Source organism: Microcaecilia unicolor, chromosome 3, assembly GCF_901765095.1.
Source record: "Microcaecilia unicolor chromosome 3, aMicUni1.1, whole genome shotgun sequence".
In the NCBI taxonomy this organism is placed as follows: domain Eukaryota; kingdom Metazoa; phylum Chordata; class Amphibia; order Gymnophiona; family Siphonopidae; genus Microcaecilia; species Microcaecilia unicolor.
This window is the reverse complement of record NC_044033.1, coordinates 48,571,315-48,594,666: the sequence shown is the minus strand read 5'-3', so window position 1 is coordinate 48,594,666 and position 23,352 is coordinate 48,571,315. Positions and strand designations below refer to the sequence as shown.

The window sequence follows — 23,352 nt, the reverse complement described above, 5'->3', positions numbered from 1 at the left end:
GAGGGTAGGGGAAAAGGCATGTAGAAGAGATACAAGCTGTGGAGTATCAGGTAGCAGAGGGTTCTTTGGAAGTCGAGAAGCCTACTTAAGCACAGAGGGAACCCAGTGTCTAAAGGAAGGTGTTTCAGAACCTTATTCTGCTTTCTGTATTCATATGGTGCAAAACTGCTTTCGAACTTGACGCCATTGACTGCTTTGGAAAACCTTATACAGTAAAGACTATATTCTAGGGGGAGGGGGGAAATAATAATATTTGGGAATATATATTTTTATGTATGGTATATATATAGTGTTTTTTTTTAATTCATTTTTATCTGCAGGTGACACAGTGGGCCCTTTTACCAAAGTGCTACACACAGGTTTTGTAATTACCCAGCATCTTCCCATATGGTTAACAGAGAGACAATATACATACCATGTGTTAACTGCATTGTAGATGCACTTAATGTCATCTATTAAGGTGGTAGTAAGTGATCTGCATTATCTACTGCAGTTAACAGTTAATATGTGCTAAGTTACCATCATTGCTCCATTCCCAACCCAGTTCCTCTCTGTGCAGTTAATATGCCAGCTAAGTGTCAAGCCTTTGTGTTAGTTGTTAGCATGCAGTACTTCCCAGGTTACTTCTTAATGTATTTTAGTAAAAGGTCTCCAGTGTTCTTAGCTTCTATTTTAACATGTTAATCATATTTGATATGTACCTATTAATTCAGCTATTGAAAATGAATTTAGATGGCTAAAAAGTAAAAATTAACCCAGTATTCAAGTAGCAACACCTGCTACCCAGACAGGTGTGATTTTCAAGTACATCATCCTATTTCACTTTGATTACTCTATACCTGGGAATTTCTGCAAAGTTGGTAAATCAACTCCAGCTTTTACAAAATACCTCTGCTAGATTGATTTTTAGAGCCCAGAAATATGATAGCATCACTCCCCTGTTGACAAGGTTATACTGGCTGCCAATCTAGGCCCAAGTTTTGTTTAAGGTGGCTTGTATAATTTTCAGTGCACTTTGAGGTTTCATCCCAGAGTATTTCTCACACTCCTTAGTAATTTTTGCATCTAAACATTCACAGCGATGGCATTGTTTTGTGCTTGAATTCCCTTCTATTAGAGGAATTTCATTTAAGCAAAATTTTGATTCATCTTTCCTATTCCAAATAACTAAGCTTTGGAATGGTCTCCCTTTACAAGTAAGACAATTTTCTTCTTTCTTGGGTTTTCATCGTGCTCTGAACCTTTTTATTTTGCAAAACATTATGCCAGTAATAATTGAGTATTGCTTTTGTATGTGAATCTGTCTTAATTTTGTAGTTCTGGTGTATGCTCCAGTCTTAACTAAAAATTGTATGTATGGGCAACAAATATAGTAAATACAATAGAATAAAATGGTGATAATTCCACTGGAAATTATTATAGATTGCCCAAGCACTGTCTGGATAGTGCTGGGATAGTCCATGGGTAGACCCAGGGCAGTGCCCGGAGTTATCCAATTAGCAGCAGTCTGCTAACCAGGTAGCTCTCCAAATTATTGAGTGGAGGAGTGGCCTAGTGACCTAGTGGTTAGGGTGGTGGACTTTGGTTCTGGGGAACTGAGGAACTGAGTTCAATTCCCACTTCAGGCACAGGCAGCTCCTTGTGACTCTGGGCAAGTCACTTAACCCTCCATTGCCCCATGTAAGCCGCATTGAGCCTGCCATGAGTGGGAAAGCGCGGTGTACAAATGTAACAAAACAATTAAGATAGGACAACCTTTATGTTGTCAAGATAGCAGGCTGAATATCACTGCCATCCAGATAGTGTTGAAAGTAGTCACCTTTTCCGGATATTCAGCATCAGCCGCTACTGGAAACCATCATTGACTATCCAGATTTAATTCATTTGCAGCTGAATATTGACACAAGCATTTCCAGTGTTTAAAAATGTTAAAGTACCTTTCTAGTAGCTAGTAGTTTGTTAATTTCCAGCCAGTAATCACATGGGACTGCTGAATTCAAAATAATTGACATGATTTCAGTTAACTAGTCTGGGTGGAGACTACTAAATAAGGGAAATCAAACCCCCCCACTCGGTGCATCTCAGGAACATGGGGCCCAGATGCTGCCATTTTCCAAGATCGCATCTACTTCTTCAAGGTAGGATAGGGTGGGAGGTTTGGGGGGTACTGCTACTGTAGACATCAGGGATTTGTTTTTATGTTGGGTGGAGGGAGGGCCAGGCCTTGGGATTTTATACTTTTAAGTTGGGATTTGTCCTCAGGCTCAAACAGTACTGATAGCTTTGGTCAGACTGAAGGGCATGAGGACAACTTGGCTGGCTCCCAGAATGGAGACAGAACATAGTAGGAGGGGAGGGGGAGGTAAGACGTAGTTTGAAATCTGGGGGAAGAAAGGGTGTGATGCTATATGGTGGGGGATGAATGAGGGGCTTAGGATGGAAGGGATTCTTGAGGCGTTAGTTGGGTTGGAGGAGTGTATGGAGGGAAAGGGAGGGCTTTGAGGTAGAGGGTGTTCTTTATGTGCAGTTAAAGGGGTATCCGGTGGGAGGGAGAGGGTTCAGGTGATAGTGGAGAGGTCATATAAGTACATAAGTACATAAGTAGTGCCATACTGGGAAAGACCAAAGGTCCATCTAGCCCAGCATCCTGTCACCGACAGTGGCCAATCCAGGTCAAGGGCACCTGGCACGCTCCCCAAACGTAAAAACATTCCAGACAAGTTATACCTAAAAATGAGGAATTTTTCCAGTCCATTTAATAGCGGTCTATGGACTTGTCCTTTAGGAATCTATCTAACCCCTTTTTAAACTCCGTCAAGCTAACCGCCCGTACCACGTTCTCCGACAATGAATTCCAGAGTCTAATTACACGTTGGGTGAAGAAAAATTTTCTCCGATTAGTTTTAAATTTACCACACTGTAGCTTCAACTCATGCCCTCTAGTCCTAGTATTTTTGGATAGCGTGAACAGCCGCTTCACATCCACCCGATCCATTCCACTCATTATTTTATACACTTCTATCATATCTCCCCTCAGCCGTCTCTTCTCCAAGCTGAAAAGCCCTAGCCTTCTCAGCCTCTCTTCATAGGAAAGTCGTCCCATCCCCACTATCATTTTCGTCGCCCTTCGCTGTACCTTTTCCAATTCTACTATATCTTTTTTGAGATACGGAGACCAGTACTGAACACAATACTCCAGGTGCGGTCGCACCATGGAGCGATACAACGGCATTATAACATCCGCACACCTGGACTCCATACCCTTCCTAATAACACCCAACATTCTATTCGCTTTCCTAGCCGCAGCAGCACACTGAGCAGAAGGTTTCAGCGTATCATCGACGACGACACCCAGATCCCTTTCTTGATCCGTAACTCCTAACGCGGAACCTTGCAAGACGTAGCTATAATTCGGGTTCCTCTTACCCACATGCATCACTTTGCACTTGTCAACATTGAACTTCATCTGCCACTTGCACGCCCATTCTCCCAGTCTCGCAAGGTCCTCCTGTAATCGTTCACATTCCTCCTGCGACTTGACGACCCTGAATAATTTTGTGTCATCGGCGAATTTAATTACCTCACTAGTTATTCCCATCTCTAGGTCATTTATAAATACATTAAAAAGCAACGGACCCAGCACAGACCCCTGCGGGACCCCACTAACTACCCTCCTCCACTGAGAATACTGGCCACGCAATCCTACTCTCTGCTTCCTATCTTTCAACCAGTTCTTAATCCATAATATTACCCTACCTCCGATTCCATGACTCTGCAATTTCTTCAGGAGTCTTTCGTGCGGCACTTTGTCAAACGCCTTCTGAAAATCCAGATATACAATATCAACCGGCTCCCCATTGTCCACATGTTTGCTTACCCCCTCAAAAAAATGCATTAGATTGGTGAGGCAAGACTTCCCTTCACTAAATCCGTGCTGACTTTGTCTCATCAGTCCATGTTTTTGTATATGCTCTGCAATTTTATTCTTAATAATAGCCTCCACCATCTTGCCCGGCACCGACGTCAGACTCACCGGTCTATAATTTCCCGGATCTCCTCTGGAACCTTTCTTAAAAATCGGAGTAACATTGGCTACCCTCCAGTCTTCCGGTATTACACTCGATTTTAGGGACAGATTGCATATTTCTAACAGTAGCTCCGCAAGTTCATTTTTTAGTTCTATTAATACTCTGGGATGAATACCATCAGGTCCCGGTGATTTACTACTCTTCAGCTTGCTGAACTGACCCATTACATCCTCCAAGGTTACAGAGAATTTGTTTAGTTTCTCCGACTCCCCCGCTTCAAATATTCTTTCCGGCACCGGTGTCCCCCCCAAATCCTCCTCGGTGAAGACCGAAGCAAAGAATTCATTTAATTTCTCCGCTACGGCTTTGTCCTCCTTGATCGCCCCTTTAACACCATTTTCGTCCAGCGGCCCAACCGACTCTTTGGCCGGTTTCCTGCTTTTAATGTATCTAAAAAAGTTTTTACTATGTATTTTTGCTTCCAACGCTAATTTCTTCTCAAAGTCCTTTTTTGCCCTCCTTATCTCCGCTTTGCATTTGGCTTGGCATTCCTTATGATCTATCCTGTTACTTTCAGTTGGTTCTCTTCTCCACTTTCTGAAGGATTGCTTTTTGGCTCTAATGATTTCCTTTATCTTACTGTTTAGCCACGCCGGCTGACGTTTAGTCTTTTTTCCCTTTTTTCTAATACGTGGAATATATTTGTCCTGAACCTCCAGGATGGTGTTTTTGGCAGACAGTGGTGGTGGAGTATCTGACATAGTGGGGAAGGGCATAGGGAAGGGACAGTTAGATGTGGGAAAGCCTAAGTGCATATGGCATACTGTTATTGAGAATAAAAAAATACCTTTGCAGAAATTCTCGTTGTATGAGTTCATTCCTTGCAGCATAGGCATGCCGGTGTGATTGAACCGGCTTTGATACTGGTGTTGCCTGTACCTCCTTGTCCTCTGTTCCCTTGTTATGTGGCTCCAGTCCCTCAGGGAGTGGTATTCTGCACTATTGCACTATAGTACTAGGTTGTGCATTATACAACAAGCCAGGAAAATCTTGCAAACCTTTTCAAGTTTGTACAGTAACTCCCTTCTACATCTATCCAGGTACCTGAATCTGGGTTTGATGCGTCCAAAGGTGAATTTGGTGATGGCGCTGGTGTCTTGGTGGGCCCTGTTGTAATAATCCTTGGCTTCATTTTATTTATTTATTTCCAAACTCTTTATATTCCACAAATTAAGCCTATACAGGCAACTAGGCAGTTTACAATAGCTAAAAAAAAAAAAAAAAACCCAGGTCCTTTCTCTAACTGCAGGTGGGGAAAAAGAGAAAAGGAAAAAAGTTTCATTGCTGGGTCTGATGATGGAAGTCATCAGCCACCTTCTCTGAGGGTAGCCCCAATCACCTGTGCGAGATAGGAAGAGTGACAGAATGGACATGATGTGAGTGGAAAAACAGAGCTATGCGATGGGGTACTGCACCAGCTGCCTACATATTGCTGATGAGAGCTAGGCTCTGGTATACGGAACTGTGGGGTTCTGTAGGTGTCAGTTTGTGCACTTCATACCTATGAGGCATCCACCAGTGATCTTTCCACTCTCAAAGCAGTCATGAATCCCAGATTGTGCCAGGATATATGAATCGTGACATGATCCTTGGAATCATAGGAAAGTGTCAGTGATCTTCCTCTCTGCATTGCACATGACTTGCATATTCATAGAGTGGAAGGCCTTTCTGTTGCAGTAGATGAGCTCTCTCCCTTTGGGTGGCTTGAGGGCCCTTTGGGTGCAGTCAGTGACACCAAGGAGAGAGTGGTAGCTGACTATCTCATAGAAATGAGATATAGAAGGTTGTCTCTGCCACATGATTTGGGGGAATACAGTGTATTCAGCAATGTGTTTAAGAAGGGCTGTGAGGAACTGTGTGATGCACAGGGAGATGGCTGACTGGCTGAGGCCTGCTGTGACTGCCAGGGAGGTTTGGAAACTGCCAGTGGTTAGAAAGGGTAGCACAGAGGTGGCCTTCAGGTGGATGAGACCGGGTGTCCCCTGTGAGTGATGGGGTGGGGGAAGAGGCTCCAAATTTTGGCAGAGATGATGAATATCTTCCTTTGTCAAAGCAGTAGCACCCTATGCACTTCTTTTCATTGAGTTCAAGGAACTATGTCCTAGGGCGTATATATCCTGTGATAAGGATGTGGCAAGTTGGGCCTCCTCTCCTCCCAGTATTCTTCATGCAGGATGGTCTCAACAGTCCAGATGTTCAGACATCTCATGGCTTACAATTCCCACCGCCAACACTCAGAGCGCTCTGAAGAGCTGGCAAGGGAGGGGGGCATTTGCTCTGAGACTGGCACCTACAAGACGTCATGAGCAAGAGTTGCTATGATTGTGTAGAGATAGTACTGGGTCAGCTGCACCCCGAGTGAGAACATCCAAAGGAGGGGGCTAGGGAAAGTTTGGGGAAATGCAAAGACATCTAATAAGATGCGCTCTGAGCATATCTTGTTTATACTTAGAACTTGATAGTATGTGAAGTCATTTTGATCAATTGATAAGGTCCAAGAACCCTGGTGACAAAGCTGGGGTCCATTGAAATGAATAGGGTGAAAATAGTATAAAAATGGGAGTCAGAAGGGTATTAGAACAGAAGGAAGGCTACAAGAGAAGGAGGGTGACAGACGTGTCGTGGACTGCTGTTCAAACCATACGAATACCTGTTTTGCCTGTACTGCTGTTGGTAAGATGGAAATAAACTATCTTCTTATATCCCAGCGAGTCCTTCTGATTATGGAGTCCGTTAATTCCTGGACTGTGTAAGATCAGTCTGGGGGAGTATGAGGTCAGAATAGGTGGGGGAACACGCAAATTATATACAGCTCCCCACCACCAACACCCAGAGCACTCCATACACCAAAACCAAGAATGTGACAATGTGAAACAGCACAGACGCTGAAAGACAACAGGACACAACTCTCAGACACCACCTAACTTGCACACACATGCAGACTCAGAACACAAGGGGCTAGGGAGTGAGAGGCAGCTGGACATACACTGACAGAGAGAGGCTAGGGTAGGGCAAAGACAGGGAGAAATGTGGAGGGGGCTCACAGATGGGTACACGACATGGTGACCAGGGGGGGGGGGAGGGGTTGGGGGCAGGGAAGGCTGAGAGCTGAGTGGGAGAGAGAGAGGTTGCACTGCTAGAACTGATGGGGGTTGAAGACAACCAGTGTGGGTGGACAGTGATAGCAATCGGGCTCACAGACTGTCTAAGCTATCCTCAATTTAGCAGCAATGCTGGCAGTCAGAGGGATATCCTACAGTGGCACTTACTCATCTTTTATAGGTGGTCTAAGTCACGTGGACGTCAACATGCTACCTGAAATCGGGGATACATATTGAGAACATCACATCACCCATGATACACCCTCAACACATCTCCAGCCATCTTAGATGTTTTTGTGGCTTATATGTTTAGCCCCAGCCTTTTATAAAATGGTTCTTATACATTTTAGGAGTTTGTCAGTGTACTGGGATATTGACTTTTTTTAATGATGTTTTTACTGAAAATATTTTAGATGACATTGAGTATATAAACACAAAAGACCAACAACAAGTGATCAATGCAAGAGGATATAAGTATAATATGATACAAAATTGATACGAGTCCTAAAAATAAAAGGGAATAGTTAAATCAAAGACAGAAAAGCATCTAGTTTCCTCCATTTTTGAATATGACTGTTATACAATGTAAAAGTGTTAACTAATATGTTTTCATATTTTCTATAAATAAAAACCCAATTCCACCATATGTAAACAGTTAAATTCGCCCTTTCCTCTCTGAGCACACCACCCGAACTCTCATCCACTCTCTCATTACCTCTCGCCTTGACTGCTGTAACTTACTCCTCACTGGCCTCCCACCTAACCATCTATCCCCCTTTCAGTCCATTCAGAACTCTGCTGCACGTCTTATATTCCGCCTGGACCGATATGCTCATATCACCCCTCTCCTCAAGTCACTTCACTGGCTTCCAATCAGGTACCTCATACAGTTCAAGCTCCTCCTTCTAACCTATAAATGTACTCAGTCTGCAGCCCCTCATTACCTCTCTACCCTCATCTCCCCTTACGTTCCCACCCGAAACATCCGCTCACAGGACAAATCCCTCATCTCGGTACCCTTCTCCACCATTGCCAACTCCAGGCTCCGCCCTTTCTGCCTCGCCTCACCCTATGCTTGGAATAAACTTCCTGAGCCCTTACGCCAAGCCCCCTCCCTGCCCATCTTCAAATCCTTGCTCAAAGCCCACCTCTTCAGTGTCGCCTTCGGCACCTAACCTTTATACCTCTATTCAGGAAATCTAGACTGCCCAATTTGACTGCCCCTATTTGACCAACTCTACATTTGTCCTTTAGATTGTAAGCTCCTTGAGCAGGGACTGTCCTATGTTAAACTGTACAGCGCTGCGTAACCCTAGTAGCGCTTTAGAAATGTTAAGTAGTAGTAGTAGTTAAATGAGTATTATCTTCCAGTGACTGATGATCAGTTTTTGGGTGACAGAAATTAGAAAATCAAATAAAAGTTTGTCTTCTTTCAAAAGTTGAGAATTCAACACAATGCATTTTCAAATGACATATTTTAAGGAGAGAAGTTCCTGGATCTGAAGAATGTCAAGGATTTTATTCCAAACCTTTGACCAAAATAGTTAGAGATCATTGCATTCAAATATCATATGAAAGAGGTTACCAGTTTCAGAATGACAAGACCAACAAAGGTTGTTAGGTGATGATGATCCAGTTTTATGCAATTTTATTAGGGTTTAAAAGTGGTGGTGCCAAAGGAAATATAAAGACTGAGGAATCGAAGAGGACTTGGAAGCTGTTGAACTATGGATCCAAAAAATTGTTCACTAATCATCATTTAAGAATTCCTTTTACATAATTGAAAAACTTTGTAAAATAAAGAAGCTTGATGAGAAGAAAATAATAATTTGTTAATAGAGGTATCAAACAATCATTAGAGAAGAAATTACATAACAGATTTGTATTTTTAAGACATGATGTAATTGAAACCAAGAAAAACAAATTGTGAATAGGGTTGGTTAAATTTGGTTGTAGTGATCAAAGTTTTTGAAAATCCCATTGATGGATAACTGATTTATATACCAATTATATTTCTGCCAAACAGGCAGCTAGTAAGTTTCTTATTAATTAAAATTGTAGTATTGTTCTAGATAACTGAATTATTTATTGAGATTTATTAATTACCTTTATGAAGAGATTCACCCAAGGTGGTGTACAACAGCTTGACGTAACTTAAAATAGTAAAATGACCAAATGTAAGCATAATACATAATCAATAAGGTAAACTTGGAGACAGGCAAATTAAATTCTAGTATTAGCAATGACATGATACAGTATCAGAAATATACACATTAAAACAGCACAGTAGAATATTCATTTAACACAAATACGGTAAATGTCAACAGTATACAAATGATACACTATAACAGGCAGCATGGAAGAACATTCATATAACATAGATATGATACTTTCGATGCCAGCACAATACAAATGATGCACTGTAAAAGGCATGCATTAGAACATTCAAATAACACAGATTTGATCCTCACATTGGTTCAAGATTGGATTACTGTACTGACAATAAGGGCCTGGACCACTACATGCAAATTCTCCAAGGACATATAGAGACATAACTGCTGAATCATACTCAGGGCCTAGCCACTACTGAAATCAGCTTGGAAAATGTCAGTTGTTAGTCCACATACACCTCCAGACTCTTAATCACATTACAGAAAGGAATCTGAATCTCACAAACTGAATAAGAACTGATGAATGCCACTTCTCCATATAAAGAGCTTTGTATTTCTTTAACAACAGTTCCAGATCTGCCAATCCATTCCTCAGTAAACTCATCTCCTCCTTCCCTTCACTCTTACTTGGGTCTAACAGTTGGAAATTATCTGTATAAGAATAGCATTTTAGCCCCAAGTCCTGAATCGTCCTACCCAAGGGGGGCCATATAGATATTGAAAAATATAGAGATAAAACTGAACCCTAAGGTACACAACTTATTGAGAGCTAGGAGAACAACAATCTGTTACAGTCCTCTGAAACCATAGTAAATCATACCCCAATCCTACTTCCCTCAACTGCTCCAAAAAATACCTGATGATGTACTGTATTGGAAGTTGCAAAAAGAGCTAATAGAATAAAATTGCCTGTCTACCTCTATCTTGACACAAAGATCAGCAATTGTAAATGTAACACATCTCCACCTTACCTATAATTAGAACTCTTTTTTCTTATATCTGCTTACTTAATTTCTATTATGTTATTCAGGTTCTCTACGTAACACTAATTGTTATCTTCCTATCTATTATCTACCAATATCGATACATTGTAAGCCACATTGAGCCTGCAAATAGGTGGGAAAATGTGGGATACAAATGCAACAAATCTATATATATAAAAGGCACTTTGAAGCCTCAAGCCGGAAACTTGAGGCGCCCGAGATATCCGGTTTGGCCCGCAGGCCCCAGTCACTGTAGCTCCGCCCTCGCGCCAAAACGCGATGATGTTGAGGGCGGGGCGGCCCTCGCGTCAAAACGCGATGACGTTGAGGGCGGGGCGCCCCTCGCAACCACGTCACTGAGGGACGAAGAGGAGAGGTGTGCAACTCGGAACGGAGGCACGGAGGGGGTGTCTGCGACTCGGGAGGGAGGGAGGACAGGGGGGGATTGCCCTGCTAGCGCCCGTTTCATTTTTGCCAGAAACGGGCATTTCTTACTAGTAAATAAATAAAATGTAGTTCATTACAGATAGCAATAAAGTCTTTGTCCCATGATTAACACAGAACCTAAAATGTAATCCATTTGGCATTTGCTTTGCATCTGTTCTTTATACTAACTTCTCTAAAAATACACTGATCTAAAATTCCCGTTGCTCTGTTGGTTCTCGAAAAAAAACCCGTGATTGCTTACTTGTTCTCTGATGACAACAGTGCAGTGAACCACACAAACAGTCCGTCTTTCCTTGGGAAGTTGTTTTCTATGCTTGTCTTCTAATCTTACCTAACCTGATAAACTGAACAGGTGCAGGTTTGGTGGCACATTGGAAACCACTATGCATGCCTAAAACTTTCCAAGAAAGCTCTGGAAAATCTTCTGCACTACAATTCTGCTGCCCATATCTTGAGAACATTGAACTGCTGTAATCAGAAACTCTTTTTTACAGGTAAGCAGTTGCACTTTATTTAAGACCTCTATTATAGTAGTAAACAGAAGTTTTAAAACCTTTGAACTTAAATGGTTTCCAGCAGTGTCAGTCCTTTCAGTCTTCTGTTGCCATGAAATCTGTCGATTGATATCTGTGAATAGGCTTGAATCATGAAATACTGTATTATATTTGTAACACTGGTTTTTATATAATGTTGAAATTAAAGTTGTTGACATAGTCATTATAGCTATGTTCATACAACATTATTTTAGTAGACATGTTAATGAATGTCAATTGTGTTTTGATTCATATATCAAACTGCTTTATATTTTTAGGTTTTGATTTTGGAGTACGTCAAAATGGTGAACGAGTGAATCATGTCAATCTCCCTCCATGGGCTCGAAATGATTCCCGCCTCTTTATCCTGATACATCGACAGGCCTTGGAATCTGACCACGTATCTCAGACTATTTGTCATTGGATTGATCTAGTATTTGGACATAAGCAAAAGGGAAGATCTGCTGTTCAAGCTATCAATGTCTTCCATCCTGCTGTGAGTACCTTATGTAAAATGTTTATATTTTTGTCAATGTGTAGTTGATATAAACTGTACCACGTTTAAAATAAGGAGAATATATTCTAGTTCTCTAGAATATATTAATGGTTTAATTAATTCCTTTAGAGCAGCTCATCCTTCTTTATGAGAAAGATGCAAAATCTCCAAAAGTTTTACTCAAACCATTAATATTGTATTATTTCATTTAAACTACTATGTCTAAGCTAGCATGAGAAAGAGGTACCAAGAATATATTAAATACATTTTTATTTAAGTAATGCATGTGCTTTTGCTTATTTTCACAATGCTCCACAAACCCTACGCCAGCTTCGAGCTGGCGTAGGGTTTGCCGTGGGAGCAGCGCCAGTGTTTGCCACGCTGCCCACTGTGCATTGGGGAGGAATAGGTAATACCCTCTTTTGCATACATTTGCATGCTACTTGATTATCGGGGCCTGAGTTACTTTTGATTACCTTAGTCTCAAAGGCAAAAAGAATAGTTATCCAAGGAGGACATGCATTTCTCTTACAGTTTGACCTATCGGTGGCCTTTGATACTGTCAATCATAGCCTTCTTTTGGAAAAACTGAGTTACTTGGGACTAACAGAAACAGTTATGGAATGGTTTAAAGGATTTTTGGGAGAAAAATCCTATGTTGTGAAAAAGAAAGGTGCCCTCCTTAATCTTGGAAAGTTGTGTATGGGATTCTACAAGGTTCTCCCCTGTCTCCCATATTATTTAAGAACATAAATATAGCCATACTGGGTCATACCAATGGTCCATCTAGCCTGGTATCCTATTTCCAACAGTAGCCAATCCAGGTCACAAGTACCTGGCAGAAACCCAAGTAGTAGCAACATTCCATGCTCCCAATCCCAGGGTAAGCAGTGTGTCTATTTCAATAGCAGACTATGGACTTTTCCTCCAGGAAGTTGTCCAAACCTTTTTTAAACCTAGATACACTAACCACTGTTACCACATTCTCTGGCAACGAGTTCCAGAGCTTAACTATTCGTTGAGTGAAAAAAATATTTCCTCCTATTTGTTTTAAAAAGTATTTCTATCTAACTTCATTGAGTTGTCCCCTAGCCTTCGTACTTTTTGAAAGAGTCTGCAAAATCCTGATGGTGTAGAACGAGTAGAAGTGAATCAATTTTTTACTCTTTCAAAAAGTACGGAGTAAAAAATTGATTCACTTCTACTCGTTCTACACCATCAGGATTTTGTAGACTGCAATCATATTTCCCCTCAGCTGTCTCTTTTCCAAGCTGATTAGCCCTAATCTCTTTAGCCTTTGGAGAGGAGTTCCATCCCCTTTATCATTTTGGTCGCTCTTCTTTGAACCTTTTAAACCTTTTCTGTATATTTTTTAAGATACAGCGACCAGAATTGAGCGCAATACTCAATGTGAGGCCACACCATGGAGCAATACAAAGGCATTTTAATGATCTCAGTTTTGGTCTCCATACCTTTTCTAATAATTCCTAACATTCTGTTTACTTTTCTCAGTGTACAGCGCTGCGGACATGTAGAAGCTCTGTAGAAATAAGGAGAAGGTTTCACCATATCAACGATGATGCCTAGATCTTCCTGGGTGGCGACTCCTAATGTGGAATCTTGTTTCATTAGTTATAGTTTGGATTCCTTTTTCCTACATTGGGAGGGATCAAGAGATTCGAATGAGTCTGAGGGGCTCTTGTGTGATGGAATGAATCAGGTGGAGGTTGGGCAATTGTTTTTACCTGCTAGGCCCAGTTCTTCAGAAGTAAGGGAGCCCACTTGAGGAACACTATATTTGAAATTGCTACTTTTGGGAACATGTAATACCCCATGCTTCAGCAACACAAAGCTAAATTTATGGCCATAAAATTTCTCCCAATAAAATGAGGTTCAAATGTGCTGTTTTACCACAGTATAGCAAATAGGTCCCTTAGAGGCCAGTGTATGATTGTAGCTTCACGAACAGGGTGGAATATGCAAAAAATATCAAACAATATGCATTACTATATTTACAAGTTATATAACATGCTATTTTATAGTTGAGAAAACATTTGCAAACCTTAATTGCAAAATCACTACTTAGCCTAAATAGAATTGCATGCAGAAAATTATGCAAATGGGTGATTTCCACTCAGTGAACTTAGTAACATAGTAGATGATGGCAGAGAAAGACCTGTACGGTCCATCCAGTCTGCCCACTGGGTTTTGTTAAATTTTTCACATGAAAATCAAATCAAGATCTATTTGCATATTATGTGAATAGACCAGCATCATGGGAAAAATCATCTCACAGTATTGAACTTTTCCCATGGAAACTTCAGTGGTTTGGTTTATTAGCGCCTTAGTGTTGTTGTAGATATTCCATGAAGGTTTTTACTACTACTACTATTTAACATTTCTAAAGCGCTACCAGGGTTGCGCAGTGCTGTACAATTAACAAAGAAGGACAGTCCCTGCTCAAAGGAGCTTACAATCTAAAGGACAAAAAGTGCAGTCAATCAAGATTGAGGCAGTCTAGATTTCCTGGATACAGGTACAATGGTTAAGTGCCGAAAGCAACATTGAAGAGGTGGGCTTTGAGCAAGGATTTGAAGATGGATAGGGAGGGGGCTTGGCGTATGGGCTCAGGGAGTTTATTCCAAGCATAGGGTTTCTACTTGTGTGTGTGTCTATGTATATATAGAGTTCATATAACCTATATAATAATTTGGACTTCCAACGTTCCATCGCTGCCTGGCTTTCTGGGTTCATAACATCTGATGACGTCAGCCAGCCTCCAGTGTTCCATTCCCCGTCACTGCCCTGCCCTCGCGTCAAAGCGTAATGACGTCAGTGGGCGGAACAGTGAGAGGGAAGGGAACGCTGGAGGCGAGCTGACGTCAGGAGGGATGTTACGAATGGAACGGAAGCCAGCGCCAGCCAGCCAGAGAATGTTCAGGTGCAAATCGAGGGGAGGAGAGAATCATGGGACATCAAAGGGAGGGAGGGAGGAAGGGGGAGGGCAGGGCAGAGGAGAATTGATGGATGGGATGGGAGAACAGTAGAGGAGAGAATCGCAAGACACGGATGGGAGGGCAGAGAAGAGGAGAATCGCTGGACATGGAGGGGAGGGAAGAATTGCTGAACATGGAGGGGAGGGCAGGGAAGAGGAGAATCGCAAGACACGGATGGGAGGGCAGAGAAGAGGAGAATCGCTGGACATGGAGGGGAGGGAAGAATTGCTGAACATGGAGGGGAGGGCAGGGAAGAGGAGAATCGCTGGACATGGAGGGGAGGGGAGGCTCAGGGGAGAGACAAAAAAATCGCTTACAAGAGAGCCTTTCTAGGGCTCGTTTCATTGTTGAGCAAATGGGCTGGGTTCCACTAGTTTTATATAATTTTAGATCCCACTGCTGGGCTCAGGACTTGGGGCGGCCGGATATTGTTCTAGATTTTGATCAGTTGTCGGCCTGTATACCTACACTGTCGATAAATGCAGATATCCGTGAATGCCAATATCGTATTTTGCACAGAGCATACTTGACTAAGGCTCAAATCTTTAAGATGGGAGGGGTGGCAGACCCCCTGTGTTCAAAATGTGGGAGGTAGGCGTGCTCCTTTTTTCACTGTCTCTGGGAATGTCCGACAATCCAGGCATTCTGGACCAGGTTGATTGTTTCTTTGGAGGCGCTGTTGAGGATGACAATTTTATTTTTCCCCCTTGGAGTAATCCTTGATAAATACAAATTATTTGCTCTACCAGGTAGAGGGGCTCAATTATTGGTGCACAAGGCTTGTATATTGGGCAAACGGCTCATTTTGAGTACGTAGAAAAGTGATTCCCCGCCAGAGTATTGGCACTGGCGAAATAAATTACATGATCTCTTGTTGATGGAGTGCAGAATGGTTGGATCCTACCCCCGGAGACAGGCATTTTTGACAACTTGGGACCCGTACATACAATCTTGGTCCCCAAGGGCTCATAGCTTTGTACTAAATTACCTATAGAAGTATTGATATCCCCGTTTTTTTGTTTTTTTTGGGGGGGTGCAGGGGGCAGGGAAGACTGGGTGAAGGATTTATAGTTATTGAAATGTATTTGATGGCAGGTGTTTTCATGTTTTGCACATATAATACATACAGGGGAAGGGTGGGGATAAAAAATTTGTTAAAAGTTTGATAACAGATTATATTGTTTTGCCTTTACTGTGTACAGTTTTATATTTGAATCTCTGTATATGTGTATTTTTGGATGTGTTTACTCTGAATTGTCATCAGTAAAACTGTTGAAACATAATTTTAGATCCCATGGCCATAGTCTGTCTTATATTTTGGTTATTTTCTTTTACATTTTAGACATACTTTGGAATGGATGTTTCAGCTGTTGAGGACCCAGTTCAAAGACGTGCACTAGAAACCATGATAAAAACATATGGACAGACCCCTCGTCAACTCTTCCAGACAGCGCATGTGAGCAGGAATGGATCGAAGTTGATCATGGAAGGAGAACTTCCTGCTGCCATGGGATTATTAGTACAGCTAGCTTTCAGAGAAACTAGGGAGCACACAAAGGAAGTCACTTATCCGGTATGTTACACTTTGATTTAAGTATTATGGAGGTCTTTTTTAGCTCTAGTTATCTGCAGCAGGACCCATAGGAATAGAATGGGCCCTGCTGCAGATAATTCAAGCTAATATTTAGTAAAAGACTCCCTATATTTTTGTTGGAAAAGGTCAAAATAACTGCTAAACCCTCAAAAAGATTTTGTGAGCAGTGAGGAAGCCATTTGTAGCTACACATGTGGTGCTATGTCATAGTCGGGACACATGGCAGTAAAGCTAGAAGGTCAAATTTACTAGAATACTTTGCAAAATTATGTAAACCTTTATGTAACCTAGAGCAGTGAATTACAATGTAGTTTACACCATTGCTTTTGAACTTATAAAAATACTGCTGAAATATATTGCTTTAGTTCAAAAAAAGTAATTATTACAGCATTCTCTTCCCAAACAGAATTATTCATAGCTTCATATGCCAGCCTGCTGGGACCTGGAGAGAGAAGGTTGTAGCTGCAAGTGACAGCCTGCTTTGGCCCAAAGAGGGGAGACTGTAGCTGTAGGTGTCAATCCCGAGGGCAGAATGGTCAGCCTAAGCAACCAGGATGGAAGAATGAGAGAGAGAGAGAGGGGGCTAGAGGAAAGGGGCAGAAGAGAGAGATCGCTGAGGGAGGGGTTGTAGAGAACAAAAGTCCTGGAAATTCAAGGGAAAAGACCCTGGGGTAAGAAAATAGAGAGAGGTGGAACTGTGGGAGTGGAAAGCAGAGAACTGGGAAGAAGGAGAGAAAGTGAACACCAGGGGGTGGACAGAAAAATTGGGGTGGGGGGGGGCAAGAGGTGAGGAGTGGTTGACCCTGGGAAGGGCAGGAACTGAAGAGCAAATTGGGGCTTTGATTCTGAAATGAATGGGAGGGAGAGTTCAAGTCTGGGGTGGTGTCAAGCTAAAGGGGGAGAAATCTAGAGATCAATTCTGAGGATGTAGCTAGGGTTTATGTTGGAGGAATTCTAAACAGGATATTGATGTTAAGCATCTTTGAATAATATTTTTTTCTGTATTGTGTAAGAAGTTATTACTAAATCCAAAACACTCTTCTATGAACTAACAATTCATGTACCACTTATAAAATAGCATATATATAGCAAAACAGTGTGATTACCATGAAGAGGTATACGATACCTGGTGATGCTGCAAGTTTCAGTGTGATTTATAGCTGATTGAAACCGAGACACCTTGACACAGCTATGGCAAAACTCTGGCCATTGTTAGTGTGGTTTGCAGCACAAATTGAAACGCATATTGTTTTGAAAAAACTGTTTTTGCACATTTTCATTTCTTTTTGTCACTGTATAAATAGGTAACCAGCCAACTTGATATAGCAGTTAGATTTAGCGATATAATTACTTGAAGAAGTTTTTTATGCCCATGATTGAAACCACCCTATAAGTCCTGTCATTAAATGTATGTGAATTTAACCGGTCCAAAAACATCAGCGGGAATGCTAGATTATCCAGTGAATGAACCCAGCTGTATCTAATAATTGCTTTCTCTTTGTTATTCTTCAAGTTCCAAAGTCATTGTCAACCAGCATATCGAGATTCTTGGAAAATTCAAATATTTATTATCACAAAATCCAATATATATTCTTGACTTGTACAAACATTTTTCAATTTTGTAGGAAAGTTTTAAAACACTTCCAAATTGAGCAGGATAGGTTCTGAGGCTTTTTCCCCTTCATTGTATATTATTTGAGCAAAGAAAGGCTGCAGAATTTTAAAATATTGTTCACAGAATTTTCAATTCTTTTGCACAGAATTCCTCTAGCAGTAGCTATATTTTACTGCAGTGCATGCAAAGAAAAAGTATTTCAACATGTAATCATTATTTAAAAGCTGCACCTACTAGCCAGACTCGGGGTTCATGTTTACTGAGTTCTGGAAAGTGCTGTGCTCTGTGATGTCTGAACCAACATTTGTTTGCTGTGCTGGGTTGACTCAGTGAAGGATGGGTGTTCTTATGGGAAAAAATCCAGCACAGCTATGAATGAAGGCTTATGGCACTGTAGTCCAGTAGAGGCCGATATTGTTTTATCTTGAGCCACAAAGAAGTTGGCTAGGTCCAAGTGCTGTTTAAAGATCAAAACCCAAAACATTTTTAGGGATATCTATTTACTAGGCTATAAATACGTTATAACTTTATTGCTTCTTCTTGACCATGGTCTTTTAATTTGTCTAAAATTTTTCTGCACTTTCATTCCAGAGTCCTTTGCCATGGATAAGAGGTTTAAAGTGGGGGGAATATGTAGGGTCTCCAAGTGCACCTGATCCAGTTGTTTGCTTTAGCCAACCTCACGGAGAAAGATTTGGCTTATTACAAGCTCTACCAACTAGAGCCATCTGTGGATTATCCAAAAAGTTTTGCCTGATGATGGTATATAGTAAAGAGCAAGGTAAAAAAAAAGAAAGTATGAAGAATTATCTTTATATCATACTATAGAAAGTTCACAAAAGGTACTCTTAAAAATAATATACAAATACTATTGCATTATGAAGTAAAAGATAGTAGAAAGAATCAAATAAATGTTTTGATTTTATTGTCTTGTTTCCAAATTTTTGATATCTTACTTAACTATACCGTCTCTACTTTAGGTGTAAGGAGCATGCATAGCACAGATATCCAGTGGTCAGCAATTCTAAGCTGGGGATATGCTGATAATATTTTAAGACTGAAGAGTAAGCAGAGTGAACCTCCAATAAATTTTATACAGAGTTCACAGTTGCATCAGGTACAGTACATGCTAAAATTTGACATTTGTTCAGGTTCTTCCATTCTAGAGTTTCTAATTATAATTTCAAGTTCAGAGAGGATCACTTGATGCATTGTGTGGAGCAGACATGCTGCTCTGGAGGCCCCCCTCTTTTAAAAGCATTTTTCGGCGATTTTCTTAACTTTTGCAGTCACCACATTACAGCATTAGCTGAATGATTGCATGAACAAGTTCCTCTTTTCTTCCTGAGAGGCGCCATGATATCAAAAACTAATCAAAAGGAAACAAAGAAAAGCCACAAAGGAGAGGAGAAAATGGCGGAGCCTCCCAGCCCCATGGTATCAGCTTTCACTGCATATCAACTGGAGCAGCTTCTCACACTGTCTCAGGCATTGGAGCCACAGCTGACAAAGCTCTTACTACTACTACTTATCATTTCTATAGCGCTACTAGACGTACACAGTGCTGTACACTTGATCATGAAGAGACAGTGCCTGCTCGACAGAGCTTACAATCTAATTAGGACAGACAAACAGGACAAACGAGATTCAGTCACTAGTATCTAACCATAGAAACTTTGCTCACGGAAACAAACCGCCGAACTGGAGAGCTTGAGTAGCGGGCATCCACCATGGAAGATGGTTAAGTAGCCCTAGAGACACAGGTAACGTGCCTGCATGAACAACTGCGGGAACATGTCCTTAAGTTGGACGATATAGAGAATTGCACCAGACGTAATAATGTATGGTTTGTGGACTTGCCTGAAACTATCCCTGAAGCTACTTTGCTACATTGTCTGGCGCACTGGCTCTCTGGCAAAGACCTGGAAAGTGCTCACAGGCTGGATCACAAAAGAGATGGTGCCGTGCAGCCCCGTGCAGTGGTGGCTCAGATTTTAGACTTTTCACACAAAGTGGAACTTTTGTGCCTGTACAAATGCAATAAAGACCTTCTGGAATCTGATGGAGATTCCATATTGCTTTTTCAAGATTACTCACCAGCTTTATTAGAGCGTTGAGATCAATTCTTTCCCTTGTGCAACGTTCTTTCTGATCACAAAAAGCGTTTTCTTTTTTAGTATCCTGCTGTTTTAAAGATCTATTCTGAGGGCCAATGGCGAGTGTTTGAATCAGTTGCGGAGGCCCAGGATTTTATTAATCAGCTTCCTAGTTCACCTGACTGAACTTGACAACTCTGGACCTCACTTTAATGAAGGCCCTGGTAGGGCTCCTGATTATTTCCACTGTACATCTGTACATAAGTAATACCACACTGGGAAAAGACCAAGAGTCCATCGAGCCCAGCATCCTATCCACAACAACAGCCAATCCAGGCCAAGGGCACCTGGCAAGCTTCCAAACGTACAAACATTCTATACATGTTATTCCTGGAATTGTGGATTTTTACCAAGTCCATTTAGTAGTGCTTTATGGACTTGTTCTTTAGGAAACGGTCTAACCCCTTTTTAAACTCTGCCAAGCTAACCACCTTCACCACGTTCTCTGGCAACGAATTCCAGAGTTTAATTATGCGTTGGGTGAAGAAACATTTTCTCCGATTTGTTTTAAATTTACTACACTGTAGTTTCATTGCATGTATATTATTGCTTTGCACTTCTTTCTGAATATGCATGTCATTAATGGTTTTTTGCAGGTGGGACTCAACTCATTACTTCTAGTGTAGTGGGGGCTCTCCTACCTCTATGTGGACCTTGTGTGCTCCTATCACGATGTGTGGTGGGATGGGGTATATTAGGTTTTGGTTTTTGGGGGTTTGGGTTGGTTCATTGGGGTTCACTGCTGGGTCAGAGGTATATGGAGATATTGTCAGCATTTTTTGGGCTGCATGGCATGACTGGCTCAACTGTCTGCATTGGTGTATTTGGGATGTCTGCTCTTGGAATTATTTTTGTCTTGGGGTGGGGCTGGGCACCCTAATGTTTTTGTGTCAGAATCTGTGGATATGCTATTTCCCCGGTGTGACCCTGAGTAAGTCTCTAAGCCGCCCTATTTGTCTTCTCTCCTGGAATGTTTGTGGAATGTTAACCTCTCCCGTTAAACCCACAAAACTTTTGGCCACCTTAAAATGGCAAAAAACAGGTATTGCTTTTTTACAGGAAACGAGACTCTCAATGGCCGAGAATCTCAAATTGCAGCAGCATTGGATGGGAGAGGTTCAGTGCTTGGCGGTATTGATTCATAAGTCTTTAGCTCATCAGACCAAACTGTTAAGGACCAAGAGGGCTGTTATGTGGGGCTTCAGGTAAATTTACAAGGTCAGACTGTCCTGCTGGTTATGGTATATGCCCCAGTTGCAGCAGAGACTGGGTTCTATGCACATTTGCTGTCACTTTGCCAACAATACTCTCACTTGCCCATAGTGTTGGCGGGGGACATGAATCATGTATATGATCCGGGGATGGACTGATCTGGCCAAACTCGTGACTGTTCTTCAGGGAGGGCAACTTTGTTGGAATCTTTTTGTGTGGCCCTTGTTTAAGTGGCACTTGCTCCACCTGGATGAAAGAGGTTTTACTTGTTCCTCTAGAGCACATTATATGCTTTCACGGCTTGGTTACATTTTTGTAACTTGCAGCCTGTTTTCCCAGGGTCTGCTTGAATTGGGCCAGAAGAGATCTTGCATCATGCTTTGATTTGGCTAGATCTGCAAGTCACACCTAATTTTTGGCAAACCCTGGGATGGTGTTTTCCTTTGTATTTATTTTTTTCCGCTAAGTTTTCTTCTTATCTAGCAAATAAATGGTCTGATTTTTTTCACTTTGAACCAGCAGCATATTGATGACCCAGTTCTTTTTTGGTCCACTGCTAAAGTAGTGCTCCGCAGAAATTATTATTTCTTATGTCAGTGCCCATAACAAGCATAACACACAGGGTATAGTGGAGCTGGAGCATAAATTACAGACGATAAAGAAAAGGTATGTGCAAAACCTGTTCCCTTATTTGAGACCTTTACTGCCACTTGAACGGCCTTAAACAGCCTGCTTCGTGAGCTGGTCTCTAGGTCCTTAATAAATGTATAAGTTCAGCAAAAAAAGCAGATAAATTGCTGGTGCAGGTCACTAAGACGCCAGTCGCGTTTTGTTCCTGCTTTGCAAATACCGGAGGGTACAGTTTCCTCCAAAGTAGAGGAAATTGCAGCCATTGTTCATCAGCATTTTGCCGCTCTTTATGCTGCTGATGGAGTTAGCCCAGGGATGGAAGCACGTGTGAAACATTTGCAGTCTTCTTGCATGCCCCACCTTTCCGTTGAGGACATGGAGGCCCTTAATCACCCCTTAGCAGCAAAAGAACTACAAAGGGCCATTTGAGTGCTGAAACTTTTCTCTGCACCAGGTTTGGTCGGGTATGCTGGCGAGTTTTATAAACTTTTGAAAGGGCAGATTATTGGCCCTCTTCTAGATTATTATAATACTAGTAAAAAAGCCCCGTTTCTGATGCAAATGAAACGGGGGCTAGCAATGTTTTCTTCTGTGTGCATGTGGGAGTGTGTGTGTCCCTGCCCTCTGGCCTCTCTCCCCTCCCCCCTCTGAGTCCTTCACTGTTACAGAGCCAGCGATTTGATTTCGTGCTCTGCTGTTTTCCTTCACTGACTGTGTTACAGAGAGGGCGGGGCAGACACTCATAGGGAAAAAGGATATCTCGCCCCCTTCACACTTCCGGCTGGAGGCTTCATAGAACGTTGGTGTTGCCTTTTATATAGAGAGATTGTAATTGTGGACCGCAGCTTTTCCCTCCACACTAATATGGCTCTTATCAGTCTTTTACCTAAGCCAGAACAGGAGGCTACACTACCTGGGTGATACCAATTGATTTCCTTTATCATTGTTGACGTCAAGCTTTTAGCTTGGGTCCTTGCGGACCGACTGGCACCTCTCTTACCTACCTTAATAGCTGAAGACCAAGTGGGTTTTGTTAGAGGTTGTCAGTCAGTGGTTAATGTTCATAAATTGTTGTTGGCAATACTCTATGTTTGCGAAATGGGGGAAGCGTTCTTGGTGACGAGCCTTGATGTGCACGTGCATTTGATCAAGTAAGTTGGCCCTTTATGTTTACCTTGTTACACTGTGTGGGCCTGACAGGTTGGTATCTCCAGGCTATTATAACGCTCTACATGTCCCCGCAAGCCTTCCTACTGGTTAATGGGGTTCGCACACCGTTATTTCCCATCGAGGGACCCGACAAGGGTGTCCTCTTTCCCCGCTACTCTTT

At 41.9% G+C, this 23,352-nt stretch overlaps 1 protein-coding gene across 1 annotated transcript in view; it reads left to right on the top strand.

The window, feature by feature from the left end:
* Positions 1–23,352, top strand: part of LYST (lysosomal trafficking regulator) — a 347,836-nt gene that overhangs the window by 286,458 nt on the left and 38,026 nt on the right. The window contains exons 43-46 of the mRNA XM_030195890.1: positions 11,602–11,819; positions 16,158–16,388; positions 18,616–18,805; positions 19,005–19,141. Of these exons, the coding sequence (XP_030051750.1) occupies positions 11,602–11,819; positions 16,158–16,388; positions 18,616–18,805; positions 19,005–19,141 (776 nt within the window). The remainder of the gene's footprint in view (positions 1–11,601; positions 11,820–16,157; positions 16,389–18,615; positions 18,806–19,004; positions 19,142–23,352) is intronic.